Source organism: Vulpes vulpes, chromosome 14 (genome assembly GCF_048418805.1).
Source record: "Vulpes vulpes isolate BD-2025 chromosome 14, VulVul3, whole genome shotgun sequence".
Lineage (NCBI taxonomy): Eukaryota > Metazoa > Chordata > Mammalia > Carnivora > Canidae > Vulpes > Vulpes vulpes.
Window position 1 is genome coordinate 50,263,977 of NC_132793.1, and position 18,410 is coordinate 50,282,386.

Below are 18,410 nucleotides of genomic sequence, written 5' to 3' on the forward strand. Positions count from 1 at the left end.
GAGAAAGGGATGGTCAAAAATATTGTTTCTGACTTACTAGAGATTTTAGAAAACTCAATAAAAGATCACTTCAGAACCACAGACTTTCTTGTAGGCAGCCAAGTGAACACTCCCTGAACATCATACCCTCCGCTTCCCCACAAGACCTAAAAAAAAGCAAACAGTGCCTGCCCATACAGTTTATCATTAGTTTTAAATGCTTTATTATCTACTGGTGTAAAGATTCAGGGAAACAGTATTTCCTTTTCTAACTTTTTCAGCCTAGCTTACAGCAAAGAGAAATCTAAAGTGGCATTTTTATGAGGTCCTTTTCTAAGAGAGTTGATACCAAGGTAAGTGGTCTGGTTACAAGGACTAAATCTGTGGGTGGAAAAAATACTCCATTCTAAAAACAGTGAATGTTTTCAACATCAACCGACATAAATGTGCAACTCTGAGAGTGTCTGGGTTACCACGGCTCCGCCCAAACCCTAAGGAAGGACAAGAGCCACTGCCCGTGGTTAAGTCCCTAAAAAGATTAAAAGCCTCTCTACTGCCACTTGCCTGGTAAAGATGCTGCTCAGCACTGTTGAAGAGCAATAAACAATCACCTGATTTTACACTGGACCAGGTAAAGAGTCGTAAACAAAAAGAACCTGTGATATAAACATTTCTCTTAAAAGAAAGTTAAATTCCAGTAATACCTGCTATTGTAATACATTCCGTATTTAAGGCAGGCCCTAGCGGGTGGGGAGTGAGTGCATTTCTGACACGGTGATTCACTAACTAACCCAAAGCAGTATTTGATTTTGTAAAATTAAAAGAAAAGGAAAAAAAAAGCAAAATGCTGTTTTTAAATATTAGAAATAAAGATTCCAATTAGTGAGTTCATGACCAACACAAATATTATGACAGGTAAGAGAAGATACACAAAAGGACATGTATATGTAGAGTTAAATGTTTTACCATTTCTGATCATCAAAAGGTAAGTAGTATTAGATTTTTAAACCACACGGTAAATATGATGGCAAGCATACCATGCTCAAAAACCAATTGCTAATTTATTAGGAATGACACGCAAAAAAACTCAAGAACCGGTACACAGGTGTTTTATACAACTGTGCTTCTCTGTTTTCTTACCCTGTATGTTGTACAGTCGGACTCTATGGGTAACGTGTTCAAAAAAGCAAGTCACGTCCGAATAGAACCTTCCGTGTTGCACTCTGACAAAGGGCAGTGTTGTGTAAACATAAGGCTGAGGAGGAAATGACATTTTTAGGAAAAAATTTCAGCTTTTAACTTTTCCAAGAAATGTTTATTATGATTTCCACAGTGGCAAATACATAACACCTGATATTTGTAATTTCAAGTGAAAACCAAACCTTACAAGGTATCAGAATATGCACATGCTATAAAAATTGAATATAAGGTTTTTCATTAGACAAAAAGTGTTGAAAATAGAAAATAAAAATGTTTACAACTTGACTGTCCTAAATGATCTACAAACATTCCCCCCAGCTATAAAAATTTCTAGTCAAAACCCTTCTATGTTGTCCTTATGTTATTTATTAGAAATACCATTCATTCTGCAGCAGTGACACTTTCCCAGGCAAACATTTATTATAACCATGGCCCCCTAATGCTCAGGGGTCAGGGCAGGTGGCAAGGATGACCACGGGGAGTCATCTAAGCAAACAGAAAGCAGGATTCAGAGACACTGTTTAACCACAATTAGGTGTACTACTCTATAAAAACACACTGCCCTTTTACTAGAAAGAACTAGCTGAATATAAAGCAAATTTACAAACTTGAAAAAACTATGGCAACCACTGGTTTAGGTTTCGTCATTTAGAATCTAGTATCAAGAAAAACGAACAAAACATAACTTCTGTGACACAGGAACAAACTGAAAGCATTTATTTATTTATTTTTTAATATTTTTTTTTCTTTTAAAGATTTTATTTATTTATTCATGAGAGACACACAGAGAGTGAGAGGCAGAGAGAGAAGCAGGCTCCATGCAGGGAGCCCGTCGTGGGACTCAATCCCGGGTCTCCAGGATCACACCCCGGGGCTGACGGCGGTGCTAAGCCGCTGAGCCACCTGGGCTGCCCCCGAAAGCATTTATGAAAAATTCTGTTTTCTTTCTTTTATTTTTTTTTCAAGGAATTATAGTTTCTTAAGCTTTGCAGGCTGCAGAAGCTCAATAATGGCACAACAAGCTAGGCCTGCATCGTGGACTACTTAGGTAGCACTGGATTTCCAGAACTGTGCAATTTTCTTCCTACTGTACGTATTCTCTGGTTCTAGAAAAAATATTCTGAAATTAATACAACGCGTTAGAGTTTCCCAAGTTTTTGAACCTAACTTTACCATATAGCTAAAAAGTAAGGGAAGAAGATGAAAGCTGGCACAGGGATTTCTGGGCTCCTGCCTGTTTCTGACGCACCCAGCTGCCTTCCTGATAGTCTTTTATTTTCTCCTTGTAAACGTATGATAATTTTCTTGGTCTTTTTATTTAATATTAGAGCTATTTAAAGATAGAATAATTTTAAATAAATTAGTCACAACTGTCCATGCATAATATTCTGTAAGTACAGCTACTTTTCTTCTTTAGTTTAAGCACAGTCAATCAAAACCAAACTTCCGGGGCGCCTGGGGAGCTCAGTGGAGTAAGTACCTGCCTCTGGCTCAGGTCATGATCCCAGGGTCCTGGGATGGAGCTGCATGTAGGGCTCCCTACTGAGCAGAGCCTGCTTCTCCCTCTCCCTCTGCCACTCCCCCTTGTTGTGCTCTCTTCTTTGGCGCTCTCTCTCAAATAAATAAAAGAAAAATCTTTTTAAAAAACCAAAAAACCAAAAAACCAAATTCCTATCTAAGTGAGACCAGACTGATACAGCTTATACTTAGGAGCCACTGCCCATCCTGGAATGGCTACTATGAGCTGTTGTTTACTTTTAATTCCTCACTGATTAAAAAAAAAAAAAATCAAAACAAACAACAAAAAACTAGACTCCTTAAGGTGAATAATGCTATTCTTCAAAATCTATCATTTGATTTTGGTCAGCGGGCTTTTCTAAATTGTAAAACAAAAGTAATTTTTGTGGGAGACAGGTCTCTAGGCAACAAAATATGGAGAATATTTAAACTTATTTTCAAGTGGAGAAAACCTATGTAAGTAGAAAAGTGAAGGAAGAGGCTCTAATGAATAAAAATACAGAACTGACTACACAAAAATTTTAAAAATACTATTACACATAAAATAATTAAATTGAATGACACACTTATGGAACATTTTCCAATGTATAGGAAAGAGGATTAATTTTTTTACCATACATAAAGAATGCTTACAGATCCATAAGTCATACCAGTAGAAAAATGGTCAAAGAACTTACATAGGAAACTCACAAAAGATAGAGGAGAGAAAAATAAATGTATAAAGTTTAGCGTCCCTAATAATCACAAAATCTTAACAGTAAAATATTTTTTCACCCATTATTATAGGTACAGCTTGTGATATGGCTGATTCTCAGTACTTGAAGTGGTGTATTAGAGAGCTATTCTCAAAAACGCTGGTGGGCGTGAATATTTATGCAGTCATCTTAGAGGACAGAGAAATAGAAATCAAGTCTTAAAGGCCTCATCCACTGACACAAAATGACTCTTCTAGAAAGTTATTCTCAGGAAATAATCAACACTGCATAAAAAGAATGCTACGAAGAAAGCTTATCACAATGTTACAGTAGTGAAGCACTGGGGAAAAAAATCCACAGATGCCAACAATAAGAAATTCTTTTTTTCCGCATATATATACATTTTTGTGTGTGTGAGAACACTTAAGTTCTACTCTCCCAGCAAATTATATAATAGAGTTATCAACTACAGTCACCATGTTAGACATTGGACCCTCAGATCTCAATCATCTTATAGCTATAAGTTTTTCATCACAACAGTATGTATTAAAATTGTTTTCAAAGAACATACTATCAGATTGTGAGCACTGTCACAATGAAAAATAATATGTTTAAATTTACTAAGACAAGACTTGAAAATGGGGGAGAAAGGGATATGCATAATAAAGACAATAAAAAATACATCAAAATGTTGGCAGGGGTTTGCATGGCCTTTGCAATAGTTGGTAAATTTTACTGTTTTCTGCATTTTCAAAAATGTGCCAAAATTTGCATATATTACACCTTTATAGGCAAGGAGAGAGAAAACATTTTTTTTTTGTTTTTTTTCAAGTGCTAAAAATTAAGGAGAAAAATGGCCCAGTGGGCAATTTATTTTTCCCATATGGCTAGATAATTTGTCTCTATATATGCCATGCCACATATGTATATAACACCACAATAGCATCTGCATCCTAAATCAAATCTAGCTTCTTTTCATGGAGAGCAATTGTTCATTGTAGCATCTTAATGAATCCCAACCATAAAAAATAATTTGTTTACGTAACACTCAAGTACAAATTGCCAAATGCCAATAAGGAAAACAGTGGAACCAACTCATCTATTCCTAATAGATGACAAAATGATAAGATGCACTGATTTTTTTATTCATTAGTCTTTCAATAAATGCTTATTGACAGCTCAGCTCATTGGCACTTACCTTGGCTTCCCCATCAGGTAAGAAGAGGTAGGCACCACTTTTGTCCTTTTTACTAGTGGTTCCATACCATGAAAACTGCACTTTTACTTCATGATGTTTACCATCTTCTTTATTTACCATTTCCTAAGAATCAAAAAATGTTTAAAAGCAACTCATTATTAAGATATTAATGGTGTTGCATCTGGTTCCATGTCCATGGTGGTTACAAACAAAACAAAAACAGAAATCCAGGATAGACTGAAAAATGCTAATATTCAGTCTCTAACATTCACAATTCCAGGATGAACACCCAAAATCTTAAAAGTATACTTTTGTACTTTATACTTAGAATTTAAAACTTTCACAACAGAAACGAAAAGAACATACTTCATTAGGGAAGAAAGAGATGCACAAATTAAGAGGTGCAGAACAGTGCTTCCCAAACTTTGTGTGCTAAAGAAGCAGGTTTATTTTTTATTTCCAGTAGGCACGGACCAACATGTGAAGTATAATAAAAATGAATTACTAGAAAAATTCAAGTTAAAGTTATATACAAATATACACTCAAATTTTTTACTACTAGATTCAAGAGGCATACATTTACTGTGTCATGGTGCTTTCAGAGTTTCCACAAACATTTCTCATTTCCACTATACTTATCTAGTGGACCAGTAATAAGAGTTCCAGGAGCAGCACCACCCACAGACAGACCTGTTAGGAGCAAATGGTCCTAGTGGACCACAGATACCAGATACATAGAGCTCCTCCATCCTTTCTCCCAGAATATCTGCATCAACTTTTCCCCCTCTGCATACATAATCTGCATGTATTATAATAAAAGTGATAAGCCTGCCAAGAATTTGAAAAACTATTCTGAACTTACCTCCATAAGCCCAGACTGACCAAACCGAAGTTTAACAAAAGAGTTCTCAAGAGTTATATCTTCTTCGGGACTTTTCACATTCTTCATGTTGAAAATTCCTTTATCTTTCACATTACCATTATACAGGACATAGTCAGCTAAGTGTGGGTCTGTATTTGCTGATTCTAAAACTGTATACACTTTCAGTCCCAGTGGGGGTATCTGTACTAGGAAAGAGATCTTTAAAAGACAGAGGAGAGAATTTTTTAAAAAGAAATGTAATCTACTGAAAGGAAAGCATTTACATGCCTAGTAAAAACAAAAAACTACCATATTTAAAAATGAGTATCATACTCATCATAAAGATGTTTTGAGAATTTATGGGTAGAGTATCCACATTTCTGTTTATCCAGGGACTCTATTACCTTCAAGCTGGTAGGACTATGGAAGGCACGAATGTTTTCATTTAATATATGAAATTATATGAGTAGCCTTGATCGTCCTACAGTGCTTCTCATGGCTGCTCAGAGGAGAAAATGCTCCATGAATGTAGGAGCTCGGGTTAAACAATGATTTTTCCTAATTATCAGGAATCTTTTTATAATACTATGATATTCAAGTACATCAAAAAGAAAAATGGTAAACGTAATACTATAAGTATTCATCATGGTAACAGCAGCCATCAAATGCCCGGGGTCCAGCAGCCAATGCACACAGCACAGAGGATGCACACACTGTAAGTCATGATCCCGGCCTTTTAGGAGCTACTCTCCCATTTTCTAGAGAGGGTGTTTCTTGTAACATCTGACCAAAACTTCTATTATACTTTTCTATCATACCTTTCTACCTAAGGGATTATGAATTTATGAATTTAGCCAGCAATGGCTTTTAACAAGCCAAGTGATTCTCATTTAGAGTTCCCAGCTTGTAGTTGTGTCTTCAGAAGTACAGTTTAAATTGCACTCGAGACTCCAAAAATCCAACTTTTCTAGTGATGTGGGAGTTCAGTTTAATATTACTTTAAGAACTTTCTCCAAAAACATCTATTACTTCAGCCCACATTTTCCATTTCCAAGTATCTCAGGAAAAGAGCACTTTCCTATATTTTAGAAAGTCTTTCTTTCATGGTGTGTTACATCACCTTTGCAATGAAAACCTAAAAGTACCTGAATTTATTTAGAAAAGGTATTATTTATCTCACTTTCAATGTGCATAATTGTTATTCCATTGAGTTAAACAAAAAAATTCAAAATTTTCTAAGTAATGATGACTTAATCACTTCAGGAAAAAGTTCCAGTACTTACAAAGATAAACAATATACGTGCTAATGACACGTACTGATGACAACATATGATATATATGCACTAACAAATATATTCGTATTCTAGGAAACACGGGATCTCTTTTCCTTTAGTGCCAGTAAACTGGTCGGTTACATCCTCTGCTATTCACAACTTTAAGCACTTCACATACACAATTTGACAGCTCAAGGGGGCATATATACATTTATAAACTACACCCTGGCTCTTTTTTTTTTTTAATGGTGTCTCTAAGTTTGATGGTAAAAACATACCTCATAAGCTGTCTGTGAAATAGTATTTGCTGTATTCCAGACTGCACTCATCTGAATTTCCACAGGCTTTCCGGAAGCAGAAGACACTTGCGCGGTTGGGGAACTCACATAGATGGAGACCACTGAGATTCGTTCTTGTTCTGAAGGATTACAGACCACAAGATACCTGCAAAAACAGCTGCTTCACTACTCGGGTCTTAAAAATATTTTTACTTCTTTCACACCATGTGTAAGGACTCAGCTCATAGATGGTCAGAGTGTCTTATGAGCGGATTTATAACGAACATTCTGGTAACATTTCTGGAGAACACGCGATTTTATCACATGTAACACAGAGTACAAAAGGTAATGAAATAATGATTCACCTTCCAAGAATAAAGTGTTATACATATGGAAGACATTAATAGAACTATAATAAAGTTATTTTCATGACCCAGAAAATGACCTATATACACAGTTTTATTATTAGCCTTTCTAAAACAATCAGCTTGATACAACTAATTTCTTGATCCTTGACTAAGCTTGCTGATTAAAAAAACATACACTTCCCATTTGTATTTTACCACAATTAATATCAATTACAATCCTGACATTTATTTTAGACCACTAAAAGACAGCAAAAATGTATGGCTATCTATGCAGAATCACATATATATATGGTCCTTATTATCTAAGGATTTGGTTCTGGAAAAAACATAGTTTGAGGTGAATCTACTTTAAAAGGGAGTTAAAGTTTTACAACAAACAATGTTAAAAAGGATTTGATTGGGCCTAGCTAGAAAAAGGACGATACAAACTATTAAAAATAAGTTTAGGCAATACTTACAACTACATGTAATTCTTAGAATGAACAAAAATGAATGAACTGGAGCTTCTGGCACTTTTTTCAACAATATTTTATACTAGCACATTATGACCTCCTTCGTGCATTTAATTTTTTATAGGACAGTTTTAACCATAACTACAATTTGTAAAAGATACTCAAGCACTTCATCATTTCTACTGAAGTCCTCTCTCAACTTCTTTGATATTCAAAGAATTCTTAGTTGGAGATGCTCAGTGTTTCATGGCTTTGCCTGTGAGCAGAAGTGTCCTAGACCATCTTATCAGAGGCTTCAGGAAATACACAGCCTTTGAAAGGCGATTGTACGTTATGATCAATTTGAATATTATCTTCAAATAAACAAAAGGTATTTTAAAGAGGATGTCTGAATAATATAACTCACTGATTTCATTGGTGAGTATTTTCTTGATTGAAATATTTTGGATTTCTTACACAGTTTTGCAACTGCAGGAGCAAAGAACTGAACAGTCAGACAGCAACCCCATCTCTCCCAGGCCCCTCACAACTACATCAGAGATGGCAGACACAAGCTAGCACCGTGTACTTAGTCCATCAGGAAGCCTAGTAGTCCTCTTTTATCCTATGTGTGTCCTGTGTATCTCAATTGCATTGCAAATCGCGTAAGAAATACAATTAACAGATGCTATGGTCAAAACTAAAGGACAACAGGAAAACACAAAAGAAAAAAAGAGGATGTAGCGTAAAATCTAGAATATGTTTGATTTAGAAATGGTGCATCAGGAGAAACTCTTATGACAGAAATAGTATTCTGAGATGCCTCAAGCGACAACACAGCAATAAAGACGTGTCTAACTCCCAGAGCTCATAATATGCATCTGGACCACACAACCCAACTTACATCACTGATGTTCACCAAGTTTCTATCGGTACATGAGAGAAGAGGGGCTGCAGCCACACAGTGAAAAACATTTACAAAGGATGGTGAAGCCTTGATGTACTAGTAAAACCCTAGTTTATCCACAGAAGCAATTCTAAAGAACAGAGAAGGCAATTCCCCCCGCCTCCCCCCCCAAGAGGTATGCTTAACAGACTTACCTGTGGGACCTGCCAACCTACTAGCACCCTCCTACTACCCTCTACCTGGGCTTACGTGTCACCTGAACTGTCCCATCACAACCACCCCTGGAGAATCACAACTGCCAGGATTCACTGTTACAGGAAGACAATACTATATTCCTAAGGTGCACAGAGGAAGAGAAACAGTTGAGTATCACTTCTCAGTACCCAACATGTTCAAATCAGCATCCCAGAAATTAGTGATTTACTGTTGAGCCCCACATTCCCAGGGGATTAAAGGTAAGAGGCAAGAGGTGAAGAACTCTCAGACATGGTCTGAAGACTCAGGCCAGGATCCTAACTCTGCAGAAGCCCTGAGGCACACTCAGGTACTGAGCCTAGAATTCCTACTGGCAAGTTCCTCAGATGCTCCACGGGGCTGGGCATAAGGGCTCTGATAATAAAATGTAACATGTGCCCAAGCAATAAATTAGGTAGTAAGCACCCAGAACACTGATTCCTTCCCATGGCCCATAGAGGGAAAAAGATTCATGTTTAAAGCAAATAATAACTTTAACCATACATTTGGTTTTATACAATACTAAATCAGATTTTATAATAAGCTGTGAACTAGGTTCTGTTTTGTTTCATTTTAGTAGCTAATTAGTATGTGACCATAATGATGTTTCTACTGTACTGAATGATTATATAATTATCGTGCCAGGAATCTATTCAAAACCTAAATGTGTAGAGTTTATAATGAGCATAATGCTGTGCTAAGAAAATCATTTTTTAACATAATTAGAGATTCACACCATGTTCTTCAAGTGCATCACAGCATAAATTTACCTGACGTACACACAACTCTTATCTATATGTTTTAAGTAGAGTACAGAGAAAGTATAATCATATATGAATTATCTTCCTTTGGAAATAAGTATACAATCAAAAATTAACTAAATGTTCATTTGCATTATTATGTTTGGTAGTCAACATTTATACTGCCAACATCCCAAATGAGTCCATTTCATTCAGTTGTGAATGAAACCAACAGCTTTCACATCCTAAGTATCAAACTCAACTATTGCAAATCAATAATATCTGATCCACACTAATAAAAGAGTAATATTTATATCCTAAAAATGGGGGTCGTTTCTATTTCATCTTGTAAGTAACTATATAGGAAGCCCAGAACTTTCTTCCCCTTGGTTTTCCCCACATTTCATTAGCTTCCTACCTATTCTCTATCACTAGGTCACATCCAGCCTCCTCGTCCTCATTATGATACCAGGCCCCCTTAACTTGGGGTTGCATCAGTGATCTCAATTCTCTGTGTATAAGGAACCACCCTCACCTCACAAAGACAAAGCATTGATATGCTACCTGCCAATCAAATTAGACAACAGCCTATGATCTACTTTGGGAGAAAAATGAAAGGACATCTATGCTCACGTCAAATTGGGAATCATTTTATTTTATTATTTTATTTTATTTTATTTTATTTTATTTTATTTTATTTATTTTATTTTATTTTATTTTATTTTATTTTATTTTATTTTATTTTATTTTATTTTATTTTATTTTATTTTATTTTATTTTATTTTCAAATTGGGAATCATTTTAGAAAAGAACTAGAATTCCACTGTAAATATGGTTCGGTCCTTGAAGACTATCAAGGATGAATACATTTAGAATTTCTTCACCCTCTCTATAGGAATGATTCGCACCATGTTAAAAAAAAGACAACTGTGGCAATCTCTCTTTAAGGCAAATCTAATCAGTGCCAACTATGAACAAGAGACCAGGACCACATGGGCTTCCTTCTAGGACTGGATGAAGGGCAGAGTGGAAGGCGTATGCCTCGTGGTCAGAGGGACTGTGGCATTACCACTTAGTGTGCTTCCTCTCTGCAGGGCCCAGCCCTCAGGATGTATAGGCAACTAATAAGGCACAGCCCTTCATCCTTCCCAGGGAACAGCTAGGAAACTGAGGTTCACTGAGGTTAGGTATGCAGGCAAGACTCTCCCAGCAAATAGGGCCACAACAAGGCTTTAAACTTAACTGTACCCACTAAGTATCCCTCTTCTTAACCATTTTAACTCTCAGGTCAAGCTTATAAGCACCTTTCTAACAATGGGGGTTTCCTGTGGAGATTTCCTTAGTTCCAAATTCATATGTGAAGAACTTTCCTCCCTGATGCCAAAGATCCCCACGGAGCCTCTTTCTTCAAGAAGCTCAGAATGAACAGAGCCACTTGCACTTCAATATACTACGTGTGTAAAAGAGAATTTATAAACTGGAACACTGCAACAGAAAAAATCTTGTGACATATACTAAGGAGGCCATCTTATGACCCTAAGATATGAGGTAAAAAAAACAATATTCAAGGAAAATGTTTAAAAAGCATTACATATAGTCATGATTGAGACTGAATGAGAAGTCTCTGCAAGTTCCCTTTAAGTGCAGTTTAAAACCAATTAAGCAAACACTAGGTTATATGAAAACTCACTGTAACTTCCTGTGCCCCAGTGTAGTACCTGACCCAGAAGAACATCCAACAAATAGCTGATAAATGAGTAATGCACAAAAGTCCCGCTAGGTGAATATATCATTTATAAATAATGCCTACTTAGTGTGGGGCTTTATAGTTTTATCAGATCATTTTTGTTTCATTTACTTTAATTCCACAAAAAAAAAAAAATGCTTTTAAGGTCGACGAGCTATATAATTAACCCTTTCTCAGAGACAGGGAAAAATGACAGATCCAAGATCACAGAGAAAGTTAAAAATAAAGCAGACTGGAGCTCAGTGTGTCTGATTTTTAATGATAACATTGTAAAAAATTCATTTCAAATAAGAATATATTCATTTTCTCTAAGCAGCCTTCATTAGTGGAGCATAATCTAAAGAAAAGCAGTAAACTTACAGAATTTTCTAAATGTGGAAAGAGGGATTTATAGGCTTATAAAAATTTCAATTTCTAGACTTGAAGTCTTTTTGATATAGCCCACCTAGTTTTCTTGGTTTAAAACATAATGCTTACCATATTCGTTGCTAGGGGAAAAAAATGAAGTTATTAAAAACAAAAAAGAGCCATTTTGAGACATGGCAGGTCTTCAAAAATCACACAGTTCAGGGATTTCTGGGTTCTGGAATCAAACACATTCAAGCTGAAAACCACAGCACTGCACTGAGGACTTGAGAGGCTCTGGAAAAAGTATTTCATTTCTCCAAGCCTTAATATCCTCATCTATCCAATCAGGGGACAAGACTCTTATTGGGGTTAAATGATAAAATGTTTGGAAAATCACATAGCTCAGATCTGACAGAAAGGAGAATCTCAATAGCAATTACGTCTCCCCTCTTCCTTACATAATCCTCCTGGCGTCCTGACCCGGGACTCTGGTACAGAATCACACTGCATGGTGGAGTCAGTGTTTCAATTAACCCAGGTCACTGAGCTGCCTTACGCATGCTTTTCTTTGTAAGGCATATAAAAACCTAGATGACAGAAATTAACCCAACCACGGATGGGATAACAAAGATGCCTTGAAACAAGAGCTCAAATAATGTGGAGGGGAGAACCAAATGCACAGGTGCACACAATACATACATGTACAAAGCAACCACATGGTGCACAATAATTTAAAAAGAAAAAAAGGACAAAGAGAAGGCTACCTCCTGGTATTTATAGTTATAAACTTATGAACGTGTCCCTGTCCTGCAAATACCTATTATCTAGGAGAAGCGAGAGGCAGAAACTGTTAAGTTCAATAAAGAGGGTAGGTAATGGGCCAATGGCATGCACAGAGCATCCTACGGGACACACAAAAAGTTAGCAGGATGATTAAGAATCAGCAGAGTATTCAAAATAGGAGATTAATTTCACACAAAATGATTGTATATACAGAAAACAACAAAACTTTATGGAGAGACATAAAAATGAATAAATGGAGAGAGAGACCTACTTTTCTAGGAAAGAAAAGTAAAAGACTACCAAAAAACCCCAACTCTCCCAAAATTAATTCATTTATCTTATGCAATGCTAGTCGAAATCCCATTGAAATCCTTCTGTTGGGAGAAAGAGCAAAACAATTCTATAATAGATGGGCAAGACAAATGGTTAAACAGACATGTTAAAACAATATGCCAGAAAACCCCCAAACAACACAACACTGAGTCTAGATTAAAAGATGTGGAAACATTAAAAATGATGCAAGAGGAGTAGAAAAAATAAATCTACCATCTGGGGCACCCAGGCTCTCTGTAACTCTAACAGTGAAAAATAGCAAAGCGAAAGGCTAGCAGAGTTGATAACAAAAGCCGAAGCATTTTCTATCTTAAAAATAAGACTGAAGAATAAAAAAATAAAAGAAAATCAAATTTGGAAAATTTGTAAAGTGCTCTTACAAATAAATCAACAGAAACATAAACACCCAAGCAGAGAAAGTGAACATTTTTCAACTACCAAACTGAAGCTGAAAAATAAACGCTACTTCAGCTTCTAGGAGACCCGACCCGGGAGACGGAGGGGCAAGAGGCCGGAGCGCCCACTCCCGGCCACGACACATGGACGGGGGCAGGCGTCGTCGGCTCGAGGGCCAGAGACCTGCTGGGGGGCAGAGGCTGCCAGGAAGGGAGCACCTGCCGGGGCTCAGCACGGAGACGGCGGGGTCACGGGCAGAGCCCAGGGGGGTCACAGGGGAGCAGAGGGGCCGAAAGAGGATTTTCGGCCCCTCTGCTGGACTCAGAGGCTGCACGTACACCTGGGGCTCTCCCCGCGGTACACACGTCAATCCTGGGCCCTTGCACAGAAAGGGGGGCTCAAACCCTAAAAAGAAAGCTTATGAAAAGTAGAGCAGAGACCCTTCATGATGTTTGGTTTTGTTTTAAAGATTTAATTTAGGGACTCCTGGGTGGCTCTGTGGTTGAGGGTCTGCTTTGGCCCAGGGTATGACCCCGGAGTTCTGGGATCAAGTCCTGCATCAGGACCCCTGCAGGGAGTCTGCTTCTCCTTCTGCCTGTGTCTCTGCCTCTCTCTCTCTCATGAATAAATAAATAAAATCTTTAAAAAAAAAAAAAAAAAGATTTTAGAGAGACAGAGGGAGTGGGGTAGGAGGAGGGGCAGAGGGAGAGGGAGAGGGAGAGAGGATCTCAAGCAGACTCTGCTGAGTGCAGAGTCGGCCCAGGGCTGGGTCCCTGAGATCATGACCTGAGCTGCAACCAAGAGTCGGACTGAGCCACCCAGGCGCCCCCTCAGGGCACTGCTACTGCCCTACTATGAAGTAGGGCCCACAGAAGATACAAGACTATTAGTTGAAAACTTGGAGAGCTCGATGAACAAGACATAAATTAGTCTCAGTTTAGCACAGTGCTTGATGGGAAGAACACTGAATGCTTTCCAGAAGAAAATATTTTCTGGAGCCTACATAAATTTCATACACAATGTCTACCACTTAAGTTTTTTTTTTTTTTAATTTTATTTATTTATTCAGGAGACACGGGGAGAGAGAGAGAGAGAGAGGCAGAGACACAGGCAGAGGGAGAAGCAGGCTCCATGCAGGGAGCCCGATGTGGGACTCCATCCCGAGTCTCCAGGATCATGACTTGAGCCAAAGGGAGACGCTCAACCACTGAGCCACCCGGGTGCCCCAGGGTCTACCACTTACTATGAAATTTCAAGGCATCCTGAAAGACAGAGCCACATTACTAAATAGCAAGGAGAAAGAGACAAAAGAATCACAATGACTCATGTTCCAGATATTGGAATTTAACTGATAAAACCTGTTCCTCAAAAAGTATGTGCTTTTAAAGTAATCAGAAAAATACAACAACAAAAAAGAAGCAATTCTTTAAAAGTGGGGCAGGGGAGGGATAACCAAGTAAAGGAAAGCAGGAAAATATGCTGTAGGTAGTGAGAATAAAAGCACAGATACGAGAGAGGGTGTTATTTTCAGGACATACAAGCCATCCAATACCACTAAAAATCTACACAGTGAAGTGAACCTCTAAAATGCCAATATATGAGCTAGAAAGGGAGCTAATTCTCAAGTCACAGTGAAAATGGGTGTCTTTAAATCATTATAAGTAGCACAAACCCTATTATAGAAGTTTTAGGGAGTAACTAGAGGGTTTTACATGGTCAGATTCATTTTGAAGAGATACTTTTGGTTGCTAGGTAGAGGGAGAACCTAAGGAGCCAGGATTAAGAGCAGGATGACCAAGCAAGCTTGGTCTGTAACAGCCCAGGTAGGAAGGGAAAAACCTAAACCTAAGTTACAGGAGTGGCAGAAATAGGAAAAGGGGAACAAATCTGAGAAATGGGCAGGATATCTTATCAGTAGGATTTTTTTTTTTTTTGGATTCCTGGGGAAGGCTGAGTAAAACCAGAAGAAAAAAAAATCTATAACTCCTGGTTTCCAGTTAGGGTCAGACAGACACAGTAGTCCCAGTAACCAAGGCTGAAGACCTAAGGATGGTAGTGGGGGGAGGTTTCAAGACAAAGGTAATAAATCCAAGGTTTAGACTTCTTGAATTTGAGGTGCCTGAGGAACATCGACATAGACTCATCTTGATGCTTTCAAATTAATTATCCCAAACTCAGAATCTACTTATCTACTGGAAATAACAAAAATTAGATTTCAGGGTATGGTAGGCAGAATAATTTACTCGCCTCTGCCACCCACCCCCCTCCCCACGAGGCTTACATCCCAATCCCCAGAACCCGTAAGTAACTTATTCGGCAAAAGACTTTGCAGATGCAATTAAATTAAAGATCCTGGGATGGTGAGATTTCCTGAATTATCCAACTCAGTCCAATATAATCACAAGGGTCCTTTGTAAGAGAGATATAGGAAGGTTCAACTGAGAAGGCGGCCACGTGACAAGAGATGCCAGAGGCTGGAGTATGTGGGGGAGGGGCCACTGGCCAAGGAATGAAGAAGGCAAAGAAACAGATTCCCCACTCAGAGCCTCCAGAAGGAACCAACCCTGCCAACACCTCCTTAGGCCGCGGAACGGGCTTCGGACTTCTGATCTCCAGGACTGTAGAACAGTAAGTGTGCTTTTCTTTTCTTTTCTTTTCTTTTTTTTTTTTTTTTTTTGATTACTAGCTCTGTGGTCAATTTGTTATAGCAGCAAGAGGAAACTAACACATCAGGTGATACTATTCCTCTTGAAAATGAAAGCTGGAAAAAAAAGAAAAAAAGAAAAAGAAAAGAAAATGAAGGCTGAGATCCGGTTTCACATCACAAAGACTGACATTTTTTACCACCGAACGCATAAAGGCAAATCTTGAGGGCTGGAAAGGAGGGTAGGGTGGGGGTGGGCAATGAGAAGAACTTGGGGTCCTTGGAACTGGGCCCAAGCAAGGACCGAAATGAATTGTGTCCAGCTGTCTGACCCTCTCTCCCAGGGAGGATGCCTTTCCACATCCTTGTCCAATGACCACCAGGCCTGATGTGACCCAACCCCACTGTCCCGGTACAGGTCACACAGCAAACAGTACAGAGAAAACAGGGAAAACCTCAAGTACTCTGTGGGGAAAAATAAAAAAAATGACTCCCGGCCTTTTGAAATTCTATGTATTTTCTAACCTTTGAATACCTCACACAGACCCCACTCACTGGAGTCATGCATACATGCACAAGATTTGTCACGTAAGTTCCAAGGCCTTGCACTTTGTTTCTTAAAGGATTTTATTTATTTATTTATTCATGAGAGACATGAGGAGAGAGAAAGAGAGAGAGAGAGAGGCAGAGTCACAGGCTGAGGGAGAAGCAGGCTCCACGCAGGGAGCCCGATGCAGGACTCGATCCCGGGTCTCCAGGATCACGCCCTGGGCTGAAGGCGGCGCTAAACTGCTGCACCACCAGGGCTGCCCAAGGCCTCACACCTTAAAAACCTGTTTCTATAAGAGACGCCTTCTTAAATAGGCAAATATTTAACTGTTTCCCCGTAAACATTTTTCCAGAAACTGTATAATCACAGTCTTGCTTCTCTTCAATTACCAGATAATAGAATTTATGCTTGTAAGGGGAAAAATAAGACATGATGTCTTCTGAAAGTTTTCAGTTGATTAAGTAACAAATATGGTCTCATCTTGGAGGCAAAAGAATTTGAACACTAAGGAACAGTTTTTTTTTCTGCAATAAAAATTACGATTATACTTGAATATAGTAGGCTATAAATATTACCTGTTCTTCCCAACATGGGATGCTTTCACCATTTTTTTCCTATACGTAGGAGAAATAACTTTCTTGAAATTCATGGGCAAAAACTATTACCATCTACTATGTCATGAACAGTCATCTGTCCAAGGACAAGATTCAAAAGCAAAGTGCACAAGTGCACTGCACAGCTGACCAGATCCAAATGTACAGCCGCGTGCCCTTCAATGAAACATTAGGACAGCAGGACCTAAAGCTGCGGTTGTCAACTACGTATTTAATTTCTGAGAATATACTCTATCTCAAATCCATGGATTCCACAAAATATTTCGAATAAAAGCTCTTAGCTTAGATGAAAAGTATGTGATTGTTAAGTAAATATTCTAGAAAGCTCTATGCTGGAAAATATTAGTTTGAGTAGAGAATTATGCTCGTTTATGGTGCTAACCGACAAAGCAGTAAGTCCCAAGTAGCACTGTGCCTTAAAGACATGATTCTACTATTTTTAACTCGGGAGAGAGTTGGACTTGGCAGGTGGCAGGGAGTTTTCAGATACAACGGGAATGGCAATGGCAATGATGCCAATCGTGCCAACAGCTGCCTTCCCCTGCCCCTAGCACGCTGACCAGCTCTCGGCCTGTACCCACCTGAGTTACAGCCTTCAGTTTCCAACGAACCCATGACGTCCTAGAATCACGCCTGGCGCACAGATGCGCACAGCGGTTCAGGAGCCTGCTCACCCACTCAGAGCCGGATCTGGATTTGAGCAGCCGGGCCCCACGGCACCTTGCAGGTGGGACGGCGGCGGGGAGGACGCTGCAGGTGGCCGGGCTGCAAGTGCATCGCCCTCTGCGGCACCTGGAGCCCTGATGTCCCCAGGGCTCTCGGACTGTTGCTCTGCCAGTGCTGTGTCCACCCGGGGACGAGCCTTCTCTCGGAAACCCTGCAACCACCTCCGCCGCCAGGACTGCGGTTCGAAGGAGTTTTGAAGGAGACTGAATTGAGGCCACCTTCCTGAGCTGCTATGACGACAACACGAGCTGCTCCTTCAGGAAGCTCTGGCTTTCTGTACGCGGTGGCAGGAAGGGAACTGCTGTAACAAGTCTCCGTTCTGCAATAGTGGTGGCATTTCGGAAGAGTCACCTATGTCCCAGTCATTGGACAAACTGGCTTAATTTCCACAGTTGGGTTTTTCCACCCAGAAGCTTCCTTTCCTGGTATTTATCCAGATGAAGCCTTTATATACAATTTTTGTATATAACAGACAAGAAAAACACCGTTGGCTAGACGCAACTCTAGGGATCACCTGTTCAGATCCCTCTCTCCCAGCACATGAAACAACAGAATTAGGTTTCTAAAAAAATGACACTATTTAGT

General features: G+C 38.9%; 1 protein-coding gene across 1 annotated transcript in view; it reads right to left on the bottom strand.

The window, feature by feature from the left end:
• The window catches only part of MAN2A1 (mannosidase alpha class 2A member 1), a 159,637-nt gene that overhangs the window by 35,283 nt on the left and 105,944 nt on the right, over window positions 1-18,410 (bottom strand). The window contains exons 13-16 of the mRNA XM_025992803.2: window positions 7,005-7,170; window positions 5,453-5,671; window positions 4,591-4,713; window positions 1,120-1,234 (exon numbers count right to left, since the gene is read on the bottom strand). Coding sequence (XP_025848588.1) covers window positions 1,120-1,234; window positions 4,591-4,713; window positions 5,453-5,671; window positions 7,005-7,170 — 623 coding nt within the window. The remainder of the gene's footprint in view (window positions 1-1,119; window positions 1,235-4,590; window positions 4,714-5,452; window positions 5,672-7,004; window positions 7,171-18,410) is intronic.